Here is a 17,385-nt window from a genome sequence, read left to right as displayed (position 1 = left end):
CAACACAAAAACACAAAAGAGATGAAGAAATCACAAAGTGAGAATATTATCCAACACTTGAGTAAACTTTACCCTGATCTGGTCTCACAGAGTGTTCATCTGCTGCCCCCTTTTGATCAATGCATGCACAACAACTTGACTCAACTGAAAAATGCTGTGTTTCCCATGTGAGTGTGGCATCTAGTGGACAGCAAACGGCAAAACTTTCTCATGGCAGGTATACGAGCAAACAGAGGTGAAACTAACTTTGATAATGGCTGAATTCTTTTCAGATGTGCTATTACTATTATGGTTTATTTGCACACCTAAATGTAGAATAGGGCCATTGTTTGGTGTTATTAGCTTTAGCCTACCTTTTAAGATAAAATATGCACACTGAATCAGATATACTGAGAGAGATTAGTGACAGCATTCAAATTTGAATAGGCTTACATCTGAATACTAAAAATGTGTCATGTTGGAAGACAAAAATGCTATTTGATTTACATATATTGTCAAAGTTCTCCCAAGACAAACCTGGGATGCAGCTGACACGATTCCTGATAAAAAACACTCCTTCACTTTAAGGATGCCAACAGACTTATTTTTACGATATATCAAATAAGTCTCACAGATTACGAACAGTTCACCTACAACTATGAAAAACCTAGGTTGTATTAAAACTCATTTTATGTATAAGTAATTAGAAGACAAATGCGTGGCTTGAGCCTCCAGTTGTAGATGACACTACTGCAGCATCAGGTCTTGCACTTAGAGGAGGGCAAATTACTTTTAGAAAACAATGCAGGAATGTACTGGATGATAAGACAAATAATTTGGCTTATCCGGGTATATTTAAACCCCACAAAATTTGTATAGTGGCTTCATTAATTACCTCAAGTCACAACGTCATAGGTTTTGTAGCAGTGTCAAACCAACTGTTCCCTGCCTAGTCTTATTCTGATAAGAGGAATTCACCGTTTGCCGTAATATAAACACTTTTTATATGATAATATATATTAGACTACGTTTAACAAATTACAGATGTTTTTAATGGGGATATGGGGCGATGAGCAGAGGGTGTACCATTGTTAACATTTCACGCTGTAAAACGTTGTTGAACACAAACGGAAGTAGGTGACATTGTACTATCTTGACTCGACGGTGAGGTCCCGCCCACCTCTGCCTTTGACCAATCAGCATAACCGGCGCAACATCCTCCAGGGCCGCTGGAGTTCGCGGGAAACCGGCAGTTGTCTGACAACAACCGACATAATTGGGGGCTAACTGGAATTAAACAGCATTGCTTGGGTCTAAAACGACGTGTCATTAATCGAGCCGACCTGCGCTATTATGGTAGAAAAACGGGACAGTGACACGGTTTAAAATCGCCGCCTTTCTACCCTTCCTGCTAACATCCCACGCTAGTTAGCTTGGTTGACATTGTGCTTCATGCGACTGCACCGAGAAAATACTGCTGACTAGAGACAAAGGGCTGCCGCTGTCATACAGGATATAGACACCGTTAAAATGAGTCTTTTCAATTTAGACCGTTTTCGTTTCGACAAAAATGCAGCGACGACAACGAGCAAAGACCAGGATTGCGGGTCCAAGAGTCCAGAATCCGAGAAGGAGAACAAACCAGGTAATTAGCAGATTAAAGCTAGCTCACATCGCTGTAGCCAGATGTGTTAGGCATGCTATCGTTAGCAGCAGTCCACTGACATGATTATCTGAAAGATTCAGAGTTAGCACAGTCATATTACTACATTATTGTTACAGTGAGGTTATGGTCCTGTGTTGTACCTGGGTAATACGAACAAATTCATACTTCAAAAGCAGTGTGTCAGTGCCAATAATGTGAAGGTATTTTAGAAATAGCTATGGAGGCTTTGAGACAGTGTTACTCTCCTCTTCAAGACCAGAGTAAAATAAAAACTAATATTACGACGAGGTCTCACATGGGAGTTTCTCACTTTCCTCTAGTCTAGTTTGTGGATTTATTCCTAAGCCCATCACAGTTTCTGGTCTGGGCCCTTCACATATTTTTCAGATGGCATCCAAATAAATTGATCAAATAGTGTAATTACACTGTTATGTCATTATGTTGGAGCTTGATGGTGACTTATGAACATATAAACATTGTTTCGCTGGTGTCTCATTCCTTGCTGTTATCACATCACTTGCACTATGTACAGTTGTCTAATATAAAGTCCACAGCCTCAGTATGAAATACTTTTACAGTGGTAAAATTGACATGTACCATGAAACCAATCAGCAAAACCTATTTCTCTAAACTATTTTTGAAGTGCATCCTCTTCTTTTGTCTCATGTTATGTTCTAGTGCCATGAATGGGTTTGCTAAGTTTTTTTTCACCATTGTACTTTCCAGCTCAGATGAAACCTGTCAAAGCCCCTTTAAAGTCCCATGCCAGGGGAGTAGTTTTTGAGGAAGTACTTTCTATTGACTTAGAAGAGGATGAGGTCCCCTCAGAACCAAAGAGCAAAATACCACTGACCAAGAAAGCCAAGTAAGTGTCAGCTAAAATACACTTTCATTTTTTTACACATTAATGCCGATTCAGATGTGTTTACAGTAGTTTTCTTTCTTTTATAGGAATGCCATAGGCAAATCATCCAAAACTGAGATACCAGATCATGCAGATCATGAGGACAATGAATTGGATGAAAAAATTAAAAGATTGCAGGAGATATTTCCTCAGTTGACAAGGAGTGAGCTACTGGAGGTGAGACAAGACAAGGCAGAAACTTTGCAGCACAGAACATGTTTCTTTAACCCCAGGGATGCCTCAGTTTGCAGGACATCCATTATCACATCCGTTCATTATCTATACACATTTATTCCTTAACCAGGGTGACAGGGATCTGCTGGAGCCCATCCCAGCTTTCTTGAAGGGCAGGGGTAAAGTGAAAGGGACTTTTTGTGGCCAAGTATGGTGGCCCATACTCAGAATTTGTGCTCTGCATTTAACCCATCCCAAAGTGCGCACACACAGCATCGGCAATGGTGCTAACCACTCAGCCAACATATCTTGATAAATTTTACTGACTTCAATATAGACCAGCTTTAGCCTAAATATATTTTGATAAACTATTTAATTTATATCTCAGCCAGGCATAATTTGGACACTGTTTAGTCATCTGATCATGCTCTCTTCCACTTTCAGGTAACAGGGAGTACAAGCACACTAGATGGGGCCGTAGCAGCCTGCCTTTTAAGATTTGGTAATAAAGAAGGTCAGTAATAAATTATTTTAGTTTATATTGTCATGTCACATGAACAAGACGTAAGCACTTTGTTGTGAGATGTTGAAGCCTAAAGAAAACTTTCTTGTTGGACAAAAATCTTCTATAAAAAATCTTAAAGGTTAAGGAGGACATGTTATTGATTTGTACTGTGTTTACTTGTTACAAAAACATGCAACTTAAGCTGGAGTACAGGTGGAAAAAAGAAAGAAATATTTCAAATCATGGGAAGAATGTCTCAGCAAGACACAGTACTCCATGTTAAAGAAATATACCTTAGCTAGCTGGCTATCTTTCTCAATCACCTGGCAACTTTTAGTAAGACTGGCTGGTTTTCTTCTCAGGGCCAGACCAAGGTAGGAAGAGAAAGCTGGATGGTTCCAGTAGTTCTCATGACAGTTGTGAGATTCAACCCAGCAAGAAGAGGAGACCATCAGTGGTATGATTACTAATGATTTCAAATGATACTGGCATATTATAAGTAATTTTAGCTGTTTGTTCTTCTGCTTCTAACATATTATGACATAGATGCCACATTTAGATGATTAATGCATGATGATGAATGACAGACTTGGCAAGCAAGAACAACATAAGGACGTTCGTCACAGTAGCTTTTAACAGTAGCTTTTTCACCTTTTTGTTGTATTTAAATGAAAAGGTCTCTGATGAAGAAGATGAAGCTAAAAAGCCCAGCTGGGAGACACAGGAAGCCATGGTCAGAAGACTGCAGCGAAAGTTTCCTGATCAGGACAAGGAGGTGAAGGCAATTTCCCTCTTCTATACCAGATCACAATGAACGACAACAAAAATGGTTATTTTTGAAAGGTTGTTCCTGCAAGTATCAGTTCTGATTCTTGCTGATGTCTGTTTTATTGTAGGAGCTACGGATGGTGCTGCAGGAACATGACTGGAATGTTGAGGATGCTCTGCAGGTTCTGCAAATATTCTCAGACCCAGGTACGATCACAACTGCTTTTGTGTGAAGTTAGCTGTCCTTTCACTGACTTCTCATACAGTAGATGTACTTTTAAAAGATTCTGATGCTGATATAGACTGTTTTTTCTGTTGTCAGATAATACCAGCTTTAGCTCACCTGAGTCAGAGGAAAAGAAATCCAGCAAGTCAAAGAGTAAAGAGAAGTCAAAGAAGAGAGATTGCAAGGACTCAAAAAAACACAGCAATATTTGTGAAACAAATACAGATTCTACCAAGGGTAGTGAAGATGATTCAGACTCAGAACACAGCAAAGGGTCCAAACACAGGAGTAATGTTTCCAATCTATCTGTGTGGCTTAAAAAAACTTCTGATTCAGTGTCTTCATCTTCTTCGGTCAAGAAAACAACTACCTCTAACTACCCTAAGCCGTCCTCGTCTACTGCTGCTGCCCAGACGCTGTCCAGATTTGCCAGTGGGACCAGTATAGCTAAGAAGCAGGCAGCAGAAAGAAAGAGGAAGGCACGTGCCTCAGATGAACATGTCAGTTCTGAGGAAGAGGATAATGATGAGGATACTGTTAGCAGTGACTTTGAGGACTCGGATGATTGTCTGGACTCTGAAAGTGGCATGACAGATCCGAAGAAGGAGATAATCAAATTCTTCCAGAATGCATCAATAGATGAGCTGTCACTGATCCCTGGCTGCTCTGTTAAAAAGGCTCAGAAGATTGTGGAGCTGAGACCCTTTGATAGTTGGGAAAGTCTGGTGAGACAATATGTCTGTATTTTGAAACAAGGAAGGCAAGAATTATCAGACATGATTGCTTTACTTGAGGGATGACAGAGAGAGGACTACAGTCAGTTAGTCTAAAATCATTCTACTGAGAACCTGAAAAAATGACTTATGACCTGTTACGTTTCATTCACATCATATATACCTATTGAGCGCATTTCACCAAGTTCTTCTGTGTAGGGACAAATCATACCTTACAGTTAGGTCAAAAGCAGAACTCACCCGCTGTCTCTATCCACTGTCAGGTCACCTAATCATTATCCAGAGTACTTAATATTACTCACTATGAAAAGGTTGTGCAGTTGTGGGTACTGTTGAGATACCTGATATGTTGTGGGATTTTTAAGAGTTTATGTCCTTTCTTTTTTCAGGTTGAAGTATTTCATAAAGAAAATGGACTTTCAGAGGACTTAATGTTGGGGTGCAGAGTTGTCCTTAAAGAGCGGAAAGTTGTCCTGGGCCTCATGTCCAAATGTGAGACCATTTCCTCTAAAATGGTTAAACAGGTCACTGAAGTGATGGAGAAGGGAACAGGAGCCATGAAACAACCCAACATACTCAACAGCCAGTGAGTAAAATGCACATATACGTATACTGTAACTAACGAGTAGTTCATACACCGGTTGAATATACAAGCGGGTGTCTGCAGGTTTTGTTTGTGTTTGTTTTGTTAAATTTCAATATATTTGTTCATTTCAAAGGTACAACCTTCTTGGCAGTCGAGTTTTTTGTGTTAAATAGTGATTCAGTGGTGCTGGTGTTGTGAGTTTCTTACCATACTCAAAATCATCTACAGTCAATTGTGTGTAGTTGTGTTGAAATATGTGCAAAATGAGGAGGAACCCATCGTTCTTTGAAAGATGTTCAAAGCGTCTTAAATGTTGTTTGTACAGTGTATCAAGTGTATGAAGTGATGAAATTAGTTCAAAGAGATGTGCCCTCAGTAGCCGGATGGAAAAATATATAGAGCTGACTTTTTCATGCACAACACAGATAAATATGTCACAGATACATGAATCCTGTAACAGAACCTCGAGCGCAAAGATGTCAAACTTCAGAAAAGATGCAAATCCAAATTTTATTCCTTCTGGCTACAGACTGATAAATTATCAAGGTGATGTCAAGCATTTATTTCTTCCTGCAAACACTTTCTGTCAAGTCTGTTAGTTTGGTACATACAATAAACCATTCATTCAACATACGAAGGTTTTTGAAAGCATGTTAAGAGTTCTATAGGTGGTTCATGCGTATACAATGAACTTGCTGTGTTCGGTTGTTATAAGCATATAGCATGTTTTTTTTTGTTTTGTTTTTTTACAAAACTACAAAATTCATTAAAACTGAGTGATTACTGTCAGTATGTGAAAAATGAGAGATCTAGTTCTGATTGTCAGCCTGTGCTTGATTGTCTTTCAGGTTCCGGCTGAAACCCTATCAGCTGATTGGTCTAAAGTGGCTGCTGCTCCTGCATGAGCACAAATTGAGTGGTATCCTAGCTGATGAAATGGTAAGACAATGAGCCTAGTACCTGTGGGAGGAGGCAGGTTGCACTACAAACGTTTGTGAGGGCTGTTGAATAACCCAAATGTAAAAAAATATAATAACCTTGGCAGGCACTTACAGCTGACTTGCGTTGCTGCGTGACTATTAAAGATATAGTTATTACCCTTATTAGTCCAACAATGGGGAAATTGCATTACCACCCAAAGTGCACACACACACAGCAGTGAACACACACCACACCACTGGCTGCCCAGTGCTGCGGTGCCCAGGGAGCAGTTGGGGGTCCAGTGCCTTGCTCAAGGGTCTCACCTCAGTCATGGTATTGAAGGTGGACAGGGCACTGGCTATTCACTCCATCCCACCCATAATTCCTGCCGGACACGAGACCTGCAATTTTCAGGTTACAAGTCCGACTCCCTATCCATTAGGCCAGGCCTGCCCCACGTGGAGAGAGAGAAGTGAGAAATTAAATTTGTATAGTTTAGTAAAACTGTGGTGTTGTTGGAGTTTGTTGTTGTTTTGCTGTTTATATTGAGAGTATGTGATTGAACCACAGATGTTCAAATACAGTTATTGTTTATCTACTTGGTTGTTTCTTTATCCTTTTTTTGTCTTTGTGACTCTGTATTGCTCAGTCTGTCTCTGCTTTAACTCCTCACAGGGTTTGGGGAAAACTATTCAGGCCATTGCATTTCTGGCACAGCTGTATAAGAATGGAATAGAAGGTCCTCACCTCATCACAGTGCCGTCCTCTACGCTGGGTAAAAAGCTCTGCTACCTTGCTTAGATATAAGTGTATGTTTGGCATAAGAACAAGTAGTGGCTCTTGCCTAAGGCCTTTTTTTATACAGATCATTTTTGTTTGAGGGAAAAAGCACTTTGTGAGAAAAAAAATTTAATTACTGCTTATAGTTTACTTGACAACAATGCTCTTTTTACCTCCAATGTTGCTCTGGTCTATTTGAATTAACTTATGTAAATGTCTGCTCAGTCTGTAGTATTTAAGTGTTTGTTTCTTAAACTTCTTGGATCCCACATTTTATATGTAAAATTGCCACTGTTTTTTTTTTTTTTTTTTTTTTTTTTTTTTGTGATTTATGCTGATTTTATTCATGCTGTCTTGTAGATAACTGGGTCAGAGAGCTGAAGCTGTGGTGTCCAAGCCTCAAAGTTCTAGTCTATTATGGTAACACTCCTCATTCATGTTTTTTATGTTGAAATTTGCTGTTTTTTCTTCCTTTTGTGAACTGACTTGGGAAGTGCTTACTGTGATAAAGCACCAGCAGTGAAGAGGACTGAGTGTAATCTTTAGCCCATCGTTAGACCAACAGTAGCACTATAGTAAAGCACTGCAGGATAGTGCCCTGGTTATGGGGTTTAGATGAAAAATGAAATATTAACCAGTTTAGGAAGACTTATTAAACACACTATACTGCAGTGTGTTTTTTTTGAGGCAAGATAATCATCTCTGTTTTCTACTGCCTGCTTTGTGCACTTGCACTGATATCACTGTTGGACCTCTGTGACACCATGAATCGCTTTATGTATGTGTCCATATTTTCCTTGTAGGGTCTATAGAGGACCGCCGCTACCTCAAACATGACATCCTCAATAAACATGTTGAGTTCAATGTCATTGTGACCACGTGAGTAAACACAGACACCATGGATCATATTTTAGCCATCGGTACAGCAAAAGGAACGATTTGAAGACTAAATCACTGTTTCTGATTGTAAGGGCCGTTTAGAGCCTGAAGCTACTTTTCCTTCAAGCTGAAAACACAAAGTGAGCAGGTTCTTATATTTTATTTTATTTTGCTTGTGTATGGTTTAATTAACAGGTATAACTTGGCCATAGGAAATGATAGCGATCGCAGCCTTTTCCGTAAACTGCGACTGAAGTATGCTGTGTTTGATGAAGGTCACATGCTGAAGAACATGAATTCTCTCCGCTACCGTCATCTGATGGCAATTAATGTTAGTTCCCCGACATTTTGTAATGATCTGTGATAATTTCATGTAATCAAAATTCTTTGCCTTTCTGTCCTTTACAACTAGAAGTGTGGTACATAACAGTTCGCGATTTCTTTCTTGTTCTCTCTTCGCCTGTAGGCAGAGCATCGTTTGCTGCTGACAGGAACCCCTTTGCAGAACAACCTCTTGGAGTTGATGTCTCTCCTGAACTTCATTATGCCTTCTATGTTTTCCAGCTCCACTACACAGCTCTCCAAAATGTTTTCAATGGTAAGGTGATGATTGTGCCTTTTGAAGCTGCATGGTACCACATAGCATGCAATGAGGTAATGCAACCTGTCCTCTTCCACTTTGTGTTTAATACTAAATCAGTTGAATAACATGTATTAACTAAATATTCTTCTGTTTTGATATTGGAAACATAGTTTTGAATTGCAAGCAATTACAAAAACACTCTGGGCACTTCATGAAATAACAAACTTAAAATGCACCTTCACACTTTGATATTTTGGTGTGCTCTTACTCTTTACTGTGTATTATTTGATAGAAATCCCATGAGGAGCAGAGCCGCTTTGAGAGGGAACGAATTTCTCAGGCCAAACTCATCATGAAACCATTTATCCTCCGAAGAGTAAAGAGTGAGGTGAGTTGATTTGGCTTGCAAATTGGTGATAAACATTATATATGTGTAGCATATGTTCTGTTGGGAAATCTGGGGAAAAAATGTTTTCCACTTTTGCGAAATTTTTAAAACTGCAAACCTGCAATAATACATTTAGGTAAAACTTATGTTGGGGGATTTAATTGTTTTTTCTGCATCCAGCAGTGTCAGCAATTAAATAGTAAATAGTCCAATGAACATTTTGATTCTTTAATTTGACTTGCAGCAGCCTCAAACAAACAGATATTATAGTTGAAACACTGTGGAGGTTTTGTGAATAACTAATGTTCTTTCCTTTTCCCAGGTTCTCAAGCAGCTGCCAGTCAAGAAGGAGAAGGTAGAGTTCTGTGCAATGAGTGAAAAACAGCAGGTTCTCTACCAGACCCTCTTTGAAAAACTCAAGATTTCCACCAGTGGCGAGAGTAAGACTTGTTTAAATGCTACTACTGCTACTAATAAAACAAATCTGTGGTTAATAATTTCTCTGCCATTTCTCTGCAGAACGTGAGCTGTGCAATGTTATGATGCAGTTGAGGAAAATGGCCAATCACCCTCTGCTTCACCGGCAGTATTACACCCCAGAAAAGCTCAAAGCCATGAGCAAACTCATGTTGAAGGTCAGTCCTACTCCCTGATCAGCACTTGCTTGTTTCTGTTGTTTTTTTTGTTTGTTTTTTTGTTTTGTCTTTGTCTAGTTTTTATTAAGAATGTTTTCCTAGTTGTCAAATGCGGTGTTCAAATTACTTATCTTTGGGGATCTCTCTACCACCTAAATTCTTATTTGTCACTGGCCTTAGGAGCCAACTCACTTTGATGCAAATGCTGAGCTGATTCAGGAGGACATGGAAGTGATGTCAGACTTTGAGCTGCATCGTCTGTGCCAGCAGTACTCCTCCATCAGCTCTTTCCAGCTTGAAAACAATCTTCTGTTTGACTCGGGGAAATTCCACCACCTCACTGAACTGCTGGCCTCTCTTAAAAACAAGGTAAATAGAAATATGTAGATTTGTGTTGTGTCAGTGAGTACATTTTTTGGGGGGGGGGTGTTGTACAGATTAAAGGTACTATACCATAACTCTTTCTCATCCTCCAGGGAGACCGAGTGGTATTATTCAGTCAATTCACCATGATGCTGGACATTGTGGAAGTGCTGCTGAAACATCTTAAGCATCGTTATGTCAGACTGGATGGATCCACACCCATAGCTGACAGGTCAGCCCTGATTGTGCCCAGCAAAGCCAAATCATACATTAAATCCTATTATTTCAAAATCATTAGTCAAATAGCATATAGCATAATTTTCCTTATTACACACCATCCTTTCCAATAGGACTATTACTGGTGAATCCACTGAGTCTACTGCATCTTTTATTAAAGCTGATTGTGGCGTCGATCTCGAACTGAGGCAAGTGTAAACAAATTGTGTCGCATTTGATGGCTAAAATGATTTCTTTCTCCTGCAGGATTGTGTTGATCGATGAGTTCAACACAGACCAAGACATATTTGTGTTCCTGTTGTCAACACGTGCTGGTGGTCTAGGCATTAACCTCACCTCAGCTAATGTTGTCATCCTACATGATATTGACTGTAATCCCTACAATGACAAACAGGCAGAGGACAGGTGTCACCGTGTAGGCCAGACCAGGTAAGACCAGGAGTCTGTAAATAACATGTCATGAGGACTTGTGAGAATTCCTTCTCATTATATTGGCATTTAAACTGAAAACATTATCTTATATTCATGCACATTGTGATTGAAATCTCAGATTAATGCTGTTGGTATTAATTGTGCTTACTACTATATATTGATTTGTGCATTGACTAATGTATCTCACGGAATGCAGGGCTGTGCAGGTGATTAAGCTGATCAGTAAGGACAGCATAGAGGACTGCATATTGCAGCTGAGCCAAAAGAAACTAAAGCTGGAGCAGGACATGACTGCTGCTGAACAGGGTAAGGAGCACTTTCTCAAGTGTATGTAACCTCTCTGCCAGAGTCATCGTAAAGTAATTAGGTCAGAAGGTTGACTCATAAAGAATTGTGATTTAAGAGATTTATGCATCAATTTATCGCAAAATGCTGAACACCCTGTGTAAGCAAAAATCAGAACTAACCAAAATAAGAAAGTGATTTCTTTTACTAGACATGTAGACCCAAGCATTATGCAGAGTTTTTTGAAAAGAACAATGAGCTGTAACTTCCCCAGTAGCAGGCTTTTGTGCATCATTAAAGCGTATCAATGGTAAATATGTGATCATAGGATAAATACGTTCAAACCTTGCTCTCCTACATCTAGCTGTAACATGGGCTCACTGTCAATTTTTTGATTTTGTACCAATGATATGATGAAATTTCGTTGTAAAAGTGGTGGGAACAAAAGCTATGAAATTTTTGAGTTCACTCTAAAAGCTGTAGAACCACTTAAATCATACATCGTAATCAGTTATAAAAATGTTCTGAAATGAGAGGCTCTCAAAAGGTGAGACTAAACAAGAGAAACTGGCATCAGCCTAGTCTCACCTTTTGATCTCCTCCACCAATACAGTAAGTATTCTGACAGCGCGATTGCAACCAATCATATTTTAATTTGCGGAACGTGTAGGCCACAGGCCTGGAGCTTCGGGCATTGCTGTGACATGCAGTTTAGCCGTATTTTTGCATGCAGCGTTTGAACTAGGTAATCTGCGTTTACACTAACCGTCTGAATGACTTATAAATGAAGCATCATTTGTTCTTTAGGTGGTGAGGGGACCATTCCTGAAGATATGGCATCTTTGCTCAAAGCCTCACTGGGCCTGTGATACACAAACACATGAAACGTGAGACTATAGAAAAACATTTCTACTGGCATTCCTGTGATTCTGGGAAAACTTGGGTTATCTGATTGAACACACACACATTTGTGCGTCTGTAGTGGAATGCTACTGAAAACCATATGCTGCCATGAAAAAAATACTACGGTTTGAAGATTTCCTGTGTAGCATGGTAATTCTGCCAAAAACACTGTTTTTACATGCACACAGTTTTTGCTCAGACTTAGACTTAAAGTAGGTAAAGGCTACACAGGAGTTTGCCTTTTGAATTTGATGCACTTCACATGTTATGTGAGAGTGTACGCTGTACTTGAAAAAAACATAGTGTTTACAAGATCAGACCAAACTGCTACTGTTGCAGCATGTGTTGGAGTACAACATCTAACTAGGGACACTCTGAATATTATGACTGAAACAAAGTATCAGAATTTATGTTCACATTGCCCATGTGATGTGAAAACAGTCTTGTGTTATTCATGTTTAGCTAACTGTAGGCTGGCATTTCATACATCACATACTGCTGGTGAGTAGTAATATCAGCAGCAGTGTTCTGAACTGTATGAAAGTTGTGCTTATATATAAATATATGTGCACAGAGGATAGTTGGTCTTTTTTTTTTGTTTGTTTGCCATCCTTGGCAATGTCACATCTTTCCATATATGCCAGTTTGTTTACAGCCAAATATTTTTTATTGCTTTGATGTACAGCAGCATTTAAACAGCAGAAGGCAGCATAATGCCACGTAAAATGTTGCTGTTTACATTGATTTCCTTTCCTACCATTCCCGATCATATATTGTGCCAGTTGCATCAGATGTTCAGCCATGTATCTGGAAAGTTATTTTTCTCTGCCATTGTACGGTAAGTTAATGCTGAATCTTATTCTCTTACTTTCCATGTCATCTGTCGCATACACAAATTTTCCACCTTTTCTACTTTAGAAAACTCTTTTCCAGGATAAGTAATATAACAAACAATGTCTTTCATAAATAAGGTGCTTAAACTGGTTTCTTTCCTGTTTCTAACTGTAAGAGAGGCAACACAGAGAACAGAAATTTGAGGAAGCAGCTGCTGCATTTTTGGTACTGTATAAGTGGCTAATGTGTTGTGTTTATGTGTTAATGTAAAAGCTTTTACTAGGTCATTTGTATGTTTTAAAGTTGAACTGAATAATAAACAAGGAAATTAATATGTGGTCATGCCTATAGCAGTTTAGCAGGAGAAGCAGCCAATAAGGAAAAGTGAGTGTGTGTGTGTGTATGTATGTATGTATTTATTTATTTTTATTTGATGCAGAACCATTGGCAGCAGAAGTACTGTGGAAAAGATATAGGTGCAGAAGAATATTGGCTTAGATTAATGCTGAAAAGAAGGATAGAATCCCTATGGGATTTATGCAAGTTAATCTATTAAATTGAAGGTCAGAAAAGGTTCACAAGTGTGTTTGCATTCAAAATTTTGATAAATGTTTCCAGTTAAATGCTTTCAAAGCAACAGTTTAGGTATCAAATCTGATATGGAAAAATGTTTCATACATATCAAGACAATGTTACAGGATACATGAGCTCCATGTAAACTAATAATCTATTCTGTGTTCGGGGAGTATCGTCCACACCTGACACCTGTCAAATGAGCATCACATTTGATGGTGTATGTGAAATAGAGAACTCCCCTTCTGAGCTGACAGCTTAGAGAGTGAGTTCCTCGCTCAGGAAAGACAACACATCTTCCTGCTAGGTCATTGTAAAGCACATCTCTGTCCCATACTTCAAACCTCAACTCCTGACCAACTTCAACTGAGCCAAAGTAATAAGTCACATTCCACACTGGGCGATTGTCATCCATTACTGTCTCAGTCTCCTCGTATAGGCCGTTGTAGAAGATTTTCACGTAGGCGTCTGTTTTTGTGAAGGTGTCTGCCTTCAGACCTGCAGCTCTGTGGATCTCTAGTCTGAAGGTTCCTCTGCCAGCCCTTAAAGGACAACAGTTGTGGTCCAAATTGGGAGCTGGCAAGCAGTTCTTGAAGCTGAGATGATCCTCCTTCAGCTGGTTCTCTTTAATATATTCTGTGACAGTGTTTCTCAGATTGGCACTGATCTGTGGGTCCTCCACCAAATGATGCAGAGGGAAAATGGCATATGAAACCACATCAGGGTTGTCATAGAGGCTGTTCATCCAGCTGTGGTATGCCTCGGATGGGTCCTGCTGGTATAGGATGTCTGGGAAATATTGCTCCCCTCCGATAACCTCGATCTTGTGGGTCATGAAGCCTTGGTAGAAGCCCATGCTCATATTGCCCTTCAAGAGGTTCTCACACTTGTTGGAGAAGGATGCATTGGCAGGGAGAAAACCCAGAGCCATTCGGAGTTCAACATTCAGGCAGTTTTTGATCTCAGACTCAGAGAAACCCCTCAGTGTGGCTAGGCAGGTCCTGTAGGCAGTGATTCGCCTCACCTTACCACCAAGCTGGACCTAGGAAATACACACCATTAATAACAAGTGTTAAAATTTAAAATTCTATTGGCTTTTCAGTAACAGTTCATCATCAGTCACTATGCTTGTCTTTATTATTTTGTAATTGTTACAAAAGCACCATATCAAAAACAGTCTGCACCATAAGAGTTACTATATTAAAGGCAGTGTAAGAAGACTATATAGATCATGTTCCTCTGACCTGGTGTATGTAGTGTGTTCCGTAGGTGTCTATCAGCCGTCTATATAGGGCTTTGTTCTGGCTTGTGTTAAAACTCTGCGGGAGTCTCTTCAGATGTTTTCTGAACTCTGCACTCAGCTGGGGATGATCAGCCAGCCTGTAGCTGTAAAAACAAATTTTGTGACACAATAACAATGTAATCGCCACTTTTCTGTAACAAACACAATAAGCGACCAAGTTCAACATGAGGTCTCACCTTATGCCATTGTAACTTTGTATTTCCCAATCTTTTCAGATGACAGTTCTCAAAGTAAAATTTTAAAGCAGCCTATGAGTCGTCAAAATATTATCTAGGTCATCTTTCAAACACATGCCCACTAATGGGCTGTGACCCATGTGTTAATAGTCTATCTGCTTCCTTTACATGCAAGGGGTGTGTAAAAGCTTTAGCCAATTATGTGCAAGTATCTGAAGATAGATTTCAATTATTAGCTTGGCATCCTGAATCTGTTTGGTTTTTATTTCACTATTTAAATTATGGTTTAAGCCTCTGTTTAGCCTTCTTAGCAATCAACAAATTACATACCTTTTTTTTTTTTTTTTTTTTCCCATAGTTTTTACTCCTTTACCTGTAGTAGGTGCAACTGATTTCATGGATGGCAAAAGTGGCTTTGTCCGCACTGTGCTGTGAACGAGCAAACTTTGCCAAGTCTGAGCGGCTTCCTCCAAGCAGTGACTTGCCAATATTATCAAGGCTCAACCCTAGGCCCCAGTTGTTGTTAACCAGGGAATTGGAGCTGCGCAGCAGGGAGTCCACAGAGTAGTGTAGGGCACTGGAAAGCTGCTTACTGCAGCGGCTGAAGGGACGCCAGTCAAGCACAGCTGCTGGGAGCTTCTGAATCTGAGGAGGAAGCAAAATGACAGGATGTATATGGGGATGCAGGTGGAGGAAGAGAAAAGCTAAAGTGTGAAGCAGCACAGTTGGAGGAAAAAAGCAGGAAGTGCAAAAAGTTAAAAATGTTTCTTTTTGCATGTAAATAAAAATTATGGTAGTTTAGACTGAGTAAAAAGAGAAAATTGCAGCAGCAAGATTTAAAGTTTTCACCTGTCCTGCATGGAAACGGTTTGGACACAGTGTACAGGTATGGTTGTCAGTCAGATGAGCTTTGACATTGATGACATACGCCCCTGTTCGACGCATCCGCACCACATCAAAACCCTCCCCTGCCAGGTTGTGCCCAGGGACAAAAGGAGCTTTCTCACACTCAGACTGAGAGCCAGTCTGACAGCCCTGGACACTGCAGACCTCCAGCATAACTGGCAAAGCCAGTATAAACAGAATGATGTTGGTCCATTTATATCCACCAGCTTGCATGATTACCTAAATGTAACAGGGCAGACTTCATTGTGAGAACATAATCAGTCAAGTCTGAAATTTAATACTTTGTAGGATATTTTTCAATTAAAAACTCCCTGTAACATTCTGTTATTGTCTCATATAAAGAAAGTATTTTTTAAAGTTGCCATCAGTTCAACAAGCTTCCATAGGTCTGACTGACTTGTATTTGAATGTTATTGTGCCTGTTACACTTTAGATGCAGATCAGCTTCTAATCCTCGATGCTTTGCATTAAGTGGGGCAGTGCTGCCACAGATTAAAAACATTAAAAATGCACAACAGATGACAACATGCAGTCTTACCTTGGGATGTTTTTTGTGTCCTTTGTTCAGTTTGTGCCTTTGTTTTCTTTTATGAGATGTCAGGCCGTAGCTTTCTTTCCCTACTAAAATGCCTGTCTTGACATTAACCGTTTTTTAATGCCGTCGATGGCAGCTCACTGTAAAGAATCAACTGTAAACTGACTGAAGTCTTGATCCTGCTGAAAATGTAATCGCGGTTGAGAGAGCTTTGGCTTTGCTGGCAGGCTGTGCTGAAAGCCTGCTGGGTGCACTCTTTTGTCTGTCGTCTGCTTTGTAAAAGAGAGCGAGGAGGGAGTTTTCCTGGTTCGGGGCTGTGTTTTAGTCTCTCCCTTTTCTTCTCTGTCTCCCTCTCCCTGAAGCTTAGCAATTTCCTTAGCCTGAGTAGGTCTGTTTTCGTTTTCAAAATCCAGCTCTATGAATCCTTCACGGCTGTGTGTGTGTGTCTCCACACTTGGGTGTGTGTGGGAGGGAAATGCTTGTATAGGCATGGGAAAAAACATGCACTCTTTATGGGAAATGGATGCGTCAATGTGTGTGTACATGCATTTGTGTGTCCGTTATATACACAGTAGATAGTTGATATCTGTATGTGTTTTGGAGTAATGGTATTTTTGTCATTACAATGTCTGAGCAAGCCTGACTGTGTGCTAACAATCTAACCAAACCCATGACTTCAGCTTTGCCATTGTCTATTTATGGTTGTGGGTGGAAAGTTGATGGTTTTGTCAGTAAGGTCAGGGAAAATAAAAGTGTCTCTCTGTGCACAAGGTTTCATTCAGCCAGAGACAGAGAAAGATTTGTATTTAAATCCAATGTGCCATTTCATTTAAAGAACTGATATGCGATTTGGTCCTACGGTTACTGATGTTTACCTCGCATGACTTCACTTCAGCTGTGGCTTCTGCATTTTGTACTAATTTTCACATTATAAACTAAATATGAAGATGTTGAATATGTTAAATATGAACATGAAGAATTAATGTATTTGTGCTTAACTGCAATCTTAACCTTACCATTATATCTAGTAGGCATATTACTTTGTGTAAGTGACCATATTTAGAGAATTTAGCATTACATAACCAGGAACATACCAATGATAATACAATA

General features: G+C 39.6%; 2 protein-coding genes across 2 annotated transcripts; one reads left to right on the top strand and one right to left on the bottom strand.

The window, feature by feature from the left end:
* Positions 1-1,198: 1,198 nt before the first annotated feature.
* On the top strand, positions 1,199-13,006 carry smarcad1a (SNF2 related chromatin remodeling ATPase with DExD box 1a). Its single transcript, XM_026322094.2, has 23 exons — positions 1,199-1,624; positions 2,372-2,510; positions 2,597-2,726; positions 3,168-3,237; positions 3,591-3,685; positions 3,905-4,003; positions 4,125-4,203; positions 4,319-4,947; positions 5,346-5,542; positions 6,391-6,481; positions 7,139-7,238; positions 7,604-7,663; positions 8,047-8,122; positions 8,318-8,453; positions 8,589-8,720; positions 8,998-9,093; positions 9,416-9,533; positions 9,613-9,728; positions 9,909-10,097; positions 10,205-10,323; positions 10,575-10,757; positions 10,957-11,066; positions 11,853-13,006. Exons 1-23 carry the CDS (start codon positions 1,510-1,512, stop codon positions 11,912-11,914), a joined length of 3,141 nt encoding a protein of 1,046 aa, XP_026177879.1. The 5' UTR covers positions 1,199-1,509; the 3' UTR covers positions 11,915-13,006.
* On the bottom strand, positions 12,817-16,727 carry prf1.5 (perforin 1.5). Its single transcript, XM_026322095.1, has 5 exons — positions 16,279-16,727; positions 15,684-15,959; positions 15,208-15,479; positions 14,600-14,741; positions 12,817-14,397 (listed from the first exon to the last, which is right to left on the bottom strand). The coding sequence occupies exons 2-5, from the start codon at positions 15,951-15,953 to the stop codon at positions 13,510-13,512; spliced, it is 1,572 nt and encodes a 523-aa protein (XP_026177880.1). The 5' UTR covers positions 15,954-15,959; positions 16,279-16,727; the 3' UTR covers positions 12,817-13,509.
* Positions 16,728-17,385: the final 658 nt, after the last annotated feature.

Source organism: Mastacembelus armatus, chromosome 9, assembly GCF_900324485.2.
Source record: "Mastacembelus armatus chromosome 9, fMasArm1.2, whole genome shotgun sequence".
Taxonomy (NCBI): domain Eukaryota; kingdom Metazoa; phylum Chordata; class Actinopteri; order Synbranchiformes; family Mastacembelidae; genus Mastacembelus; species Mastacembelus armatus.
This window is presented reverse-complemented; position numbering and strand designations above follow the sequence as displayed.

Coding starts and splice junctions, on each gene's coding strand:
- smarcad1a (XM_026322094.2), top strand. CDS start 1,510: ATGAGTCTTTTCAATTTAGACCGTTTTCGTTTCGACAAAAATGCAGCG. Junction 3,686..3,904: donor AGAAGAGGAGACCATCAGTG/GTATGATTACTA, acceptor TTAAATGAAAAG/GTCTCTGATGAAGAAGATGA. Junction 9,534..9,612: donor GATTTCCACCAGTGGCGAGA/GTAAGACTTGTT, acceptor ATTTCTCTGCAG/AACGTGAGCTGTGCAATGTT.
- prf1.5 (XM_026322095.1), bottom strand. CDS start 15,953: ATGCAAGCTGGTGGATATAAATGGACCAACATCATTCTGTTTATACTG. Junction 15,480..15,683: donor ACCGTTTCCATGCAGGACAG/GTGAAAACTTTA, acceptor CTTCCTCCTCAG/ATTCAGAAGCTCCCAGCAGC. Junction 14,398..14,599: donor GAACACACTACATACACCAG/GTCAGAGGAACA, acceptor TGTATTTCCTAG/GTCCAGCTTGGTGGTAAGGT.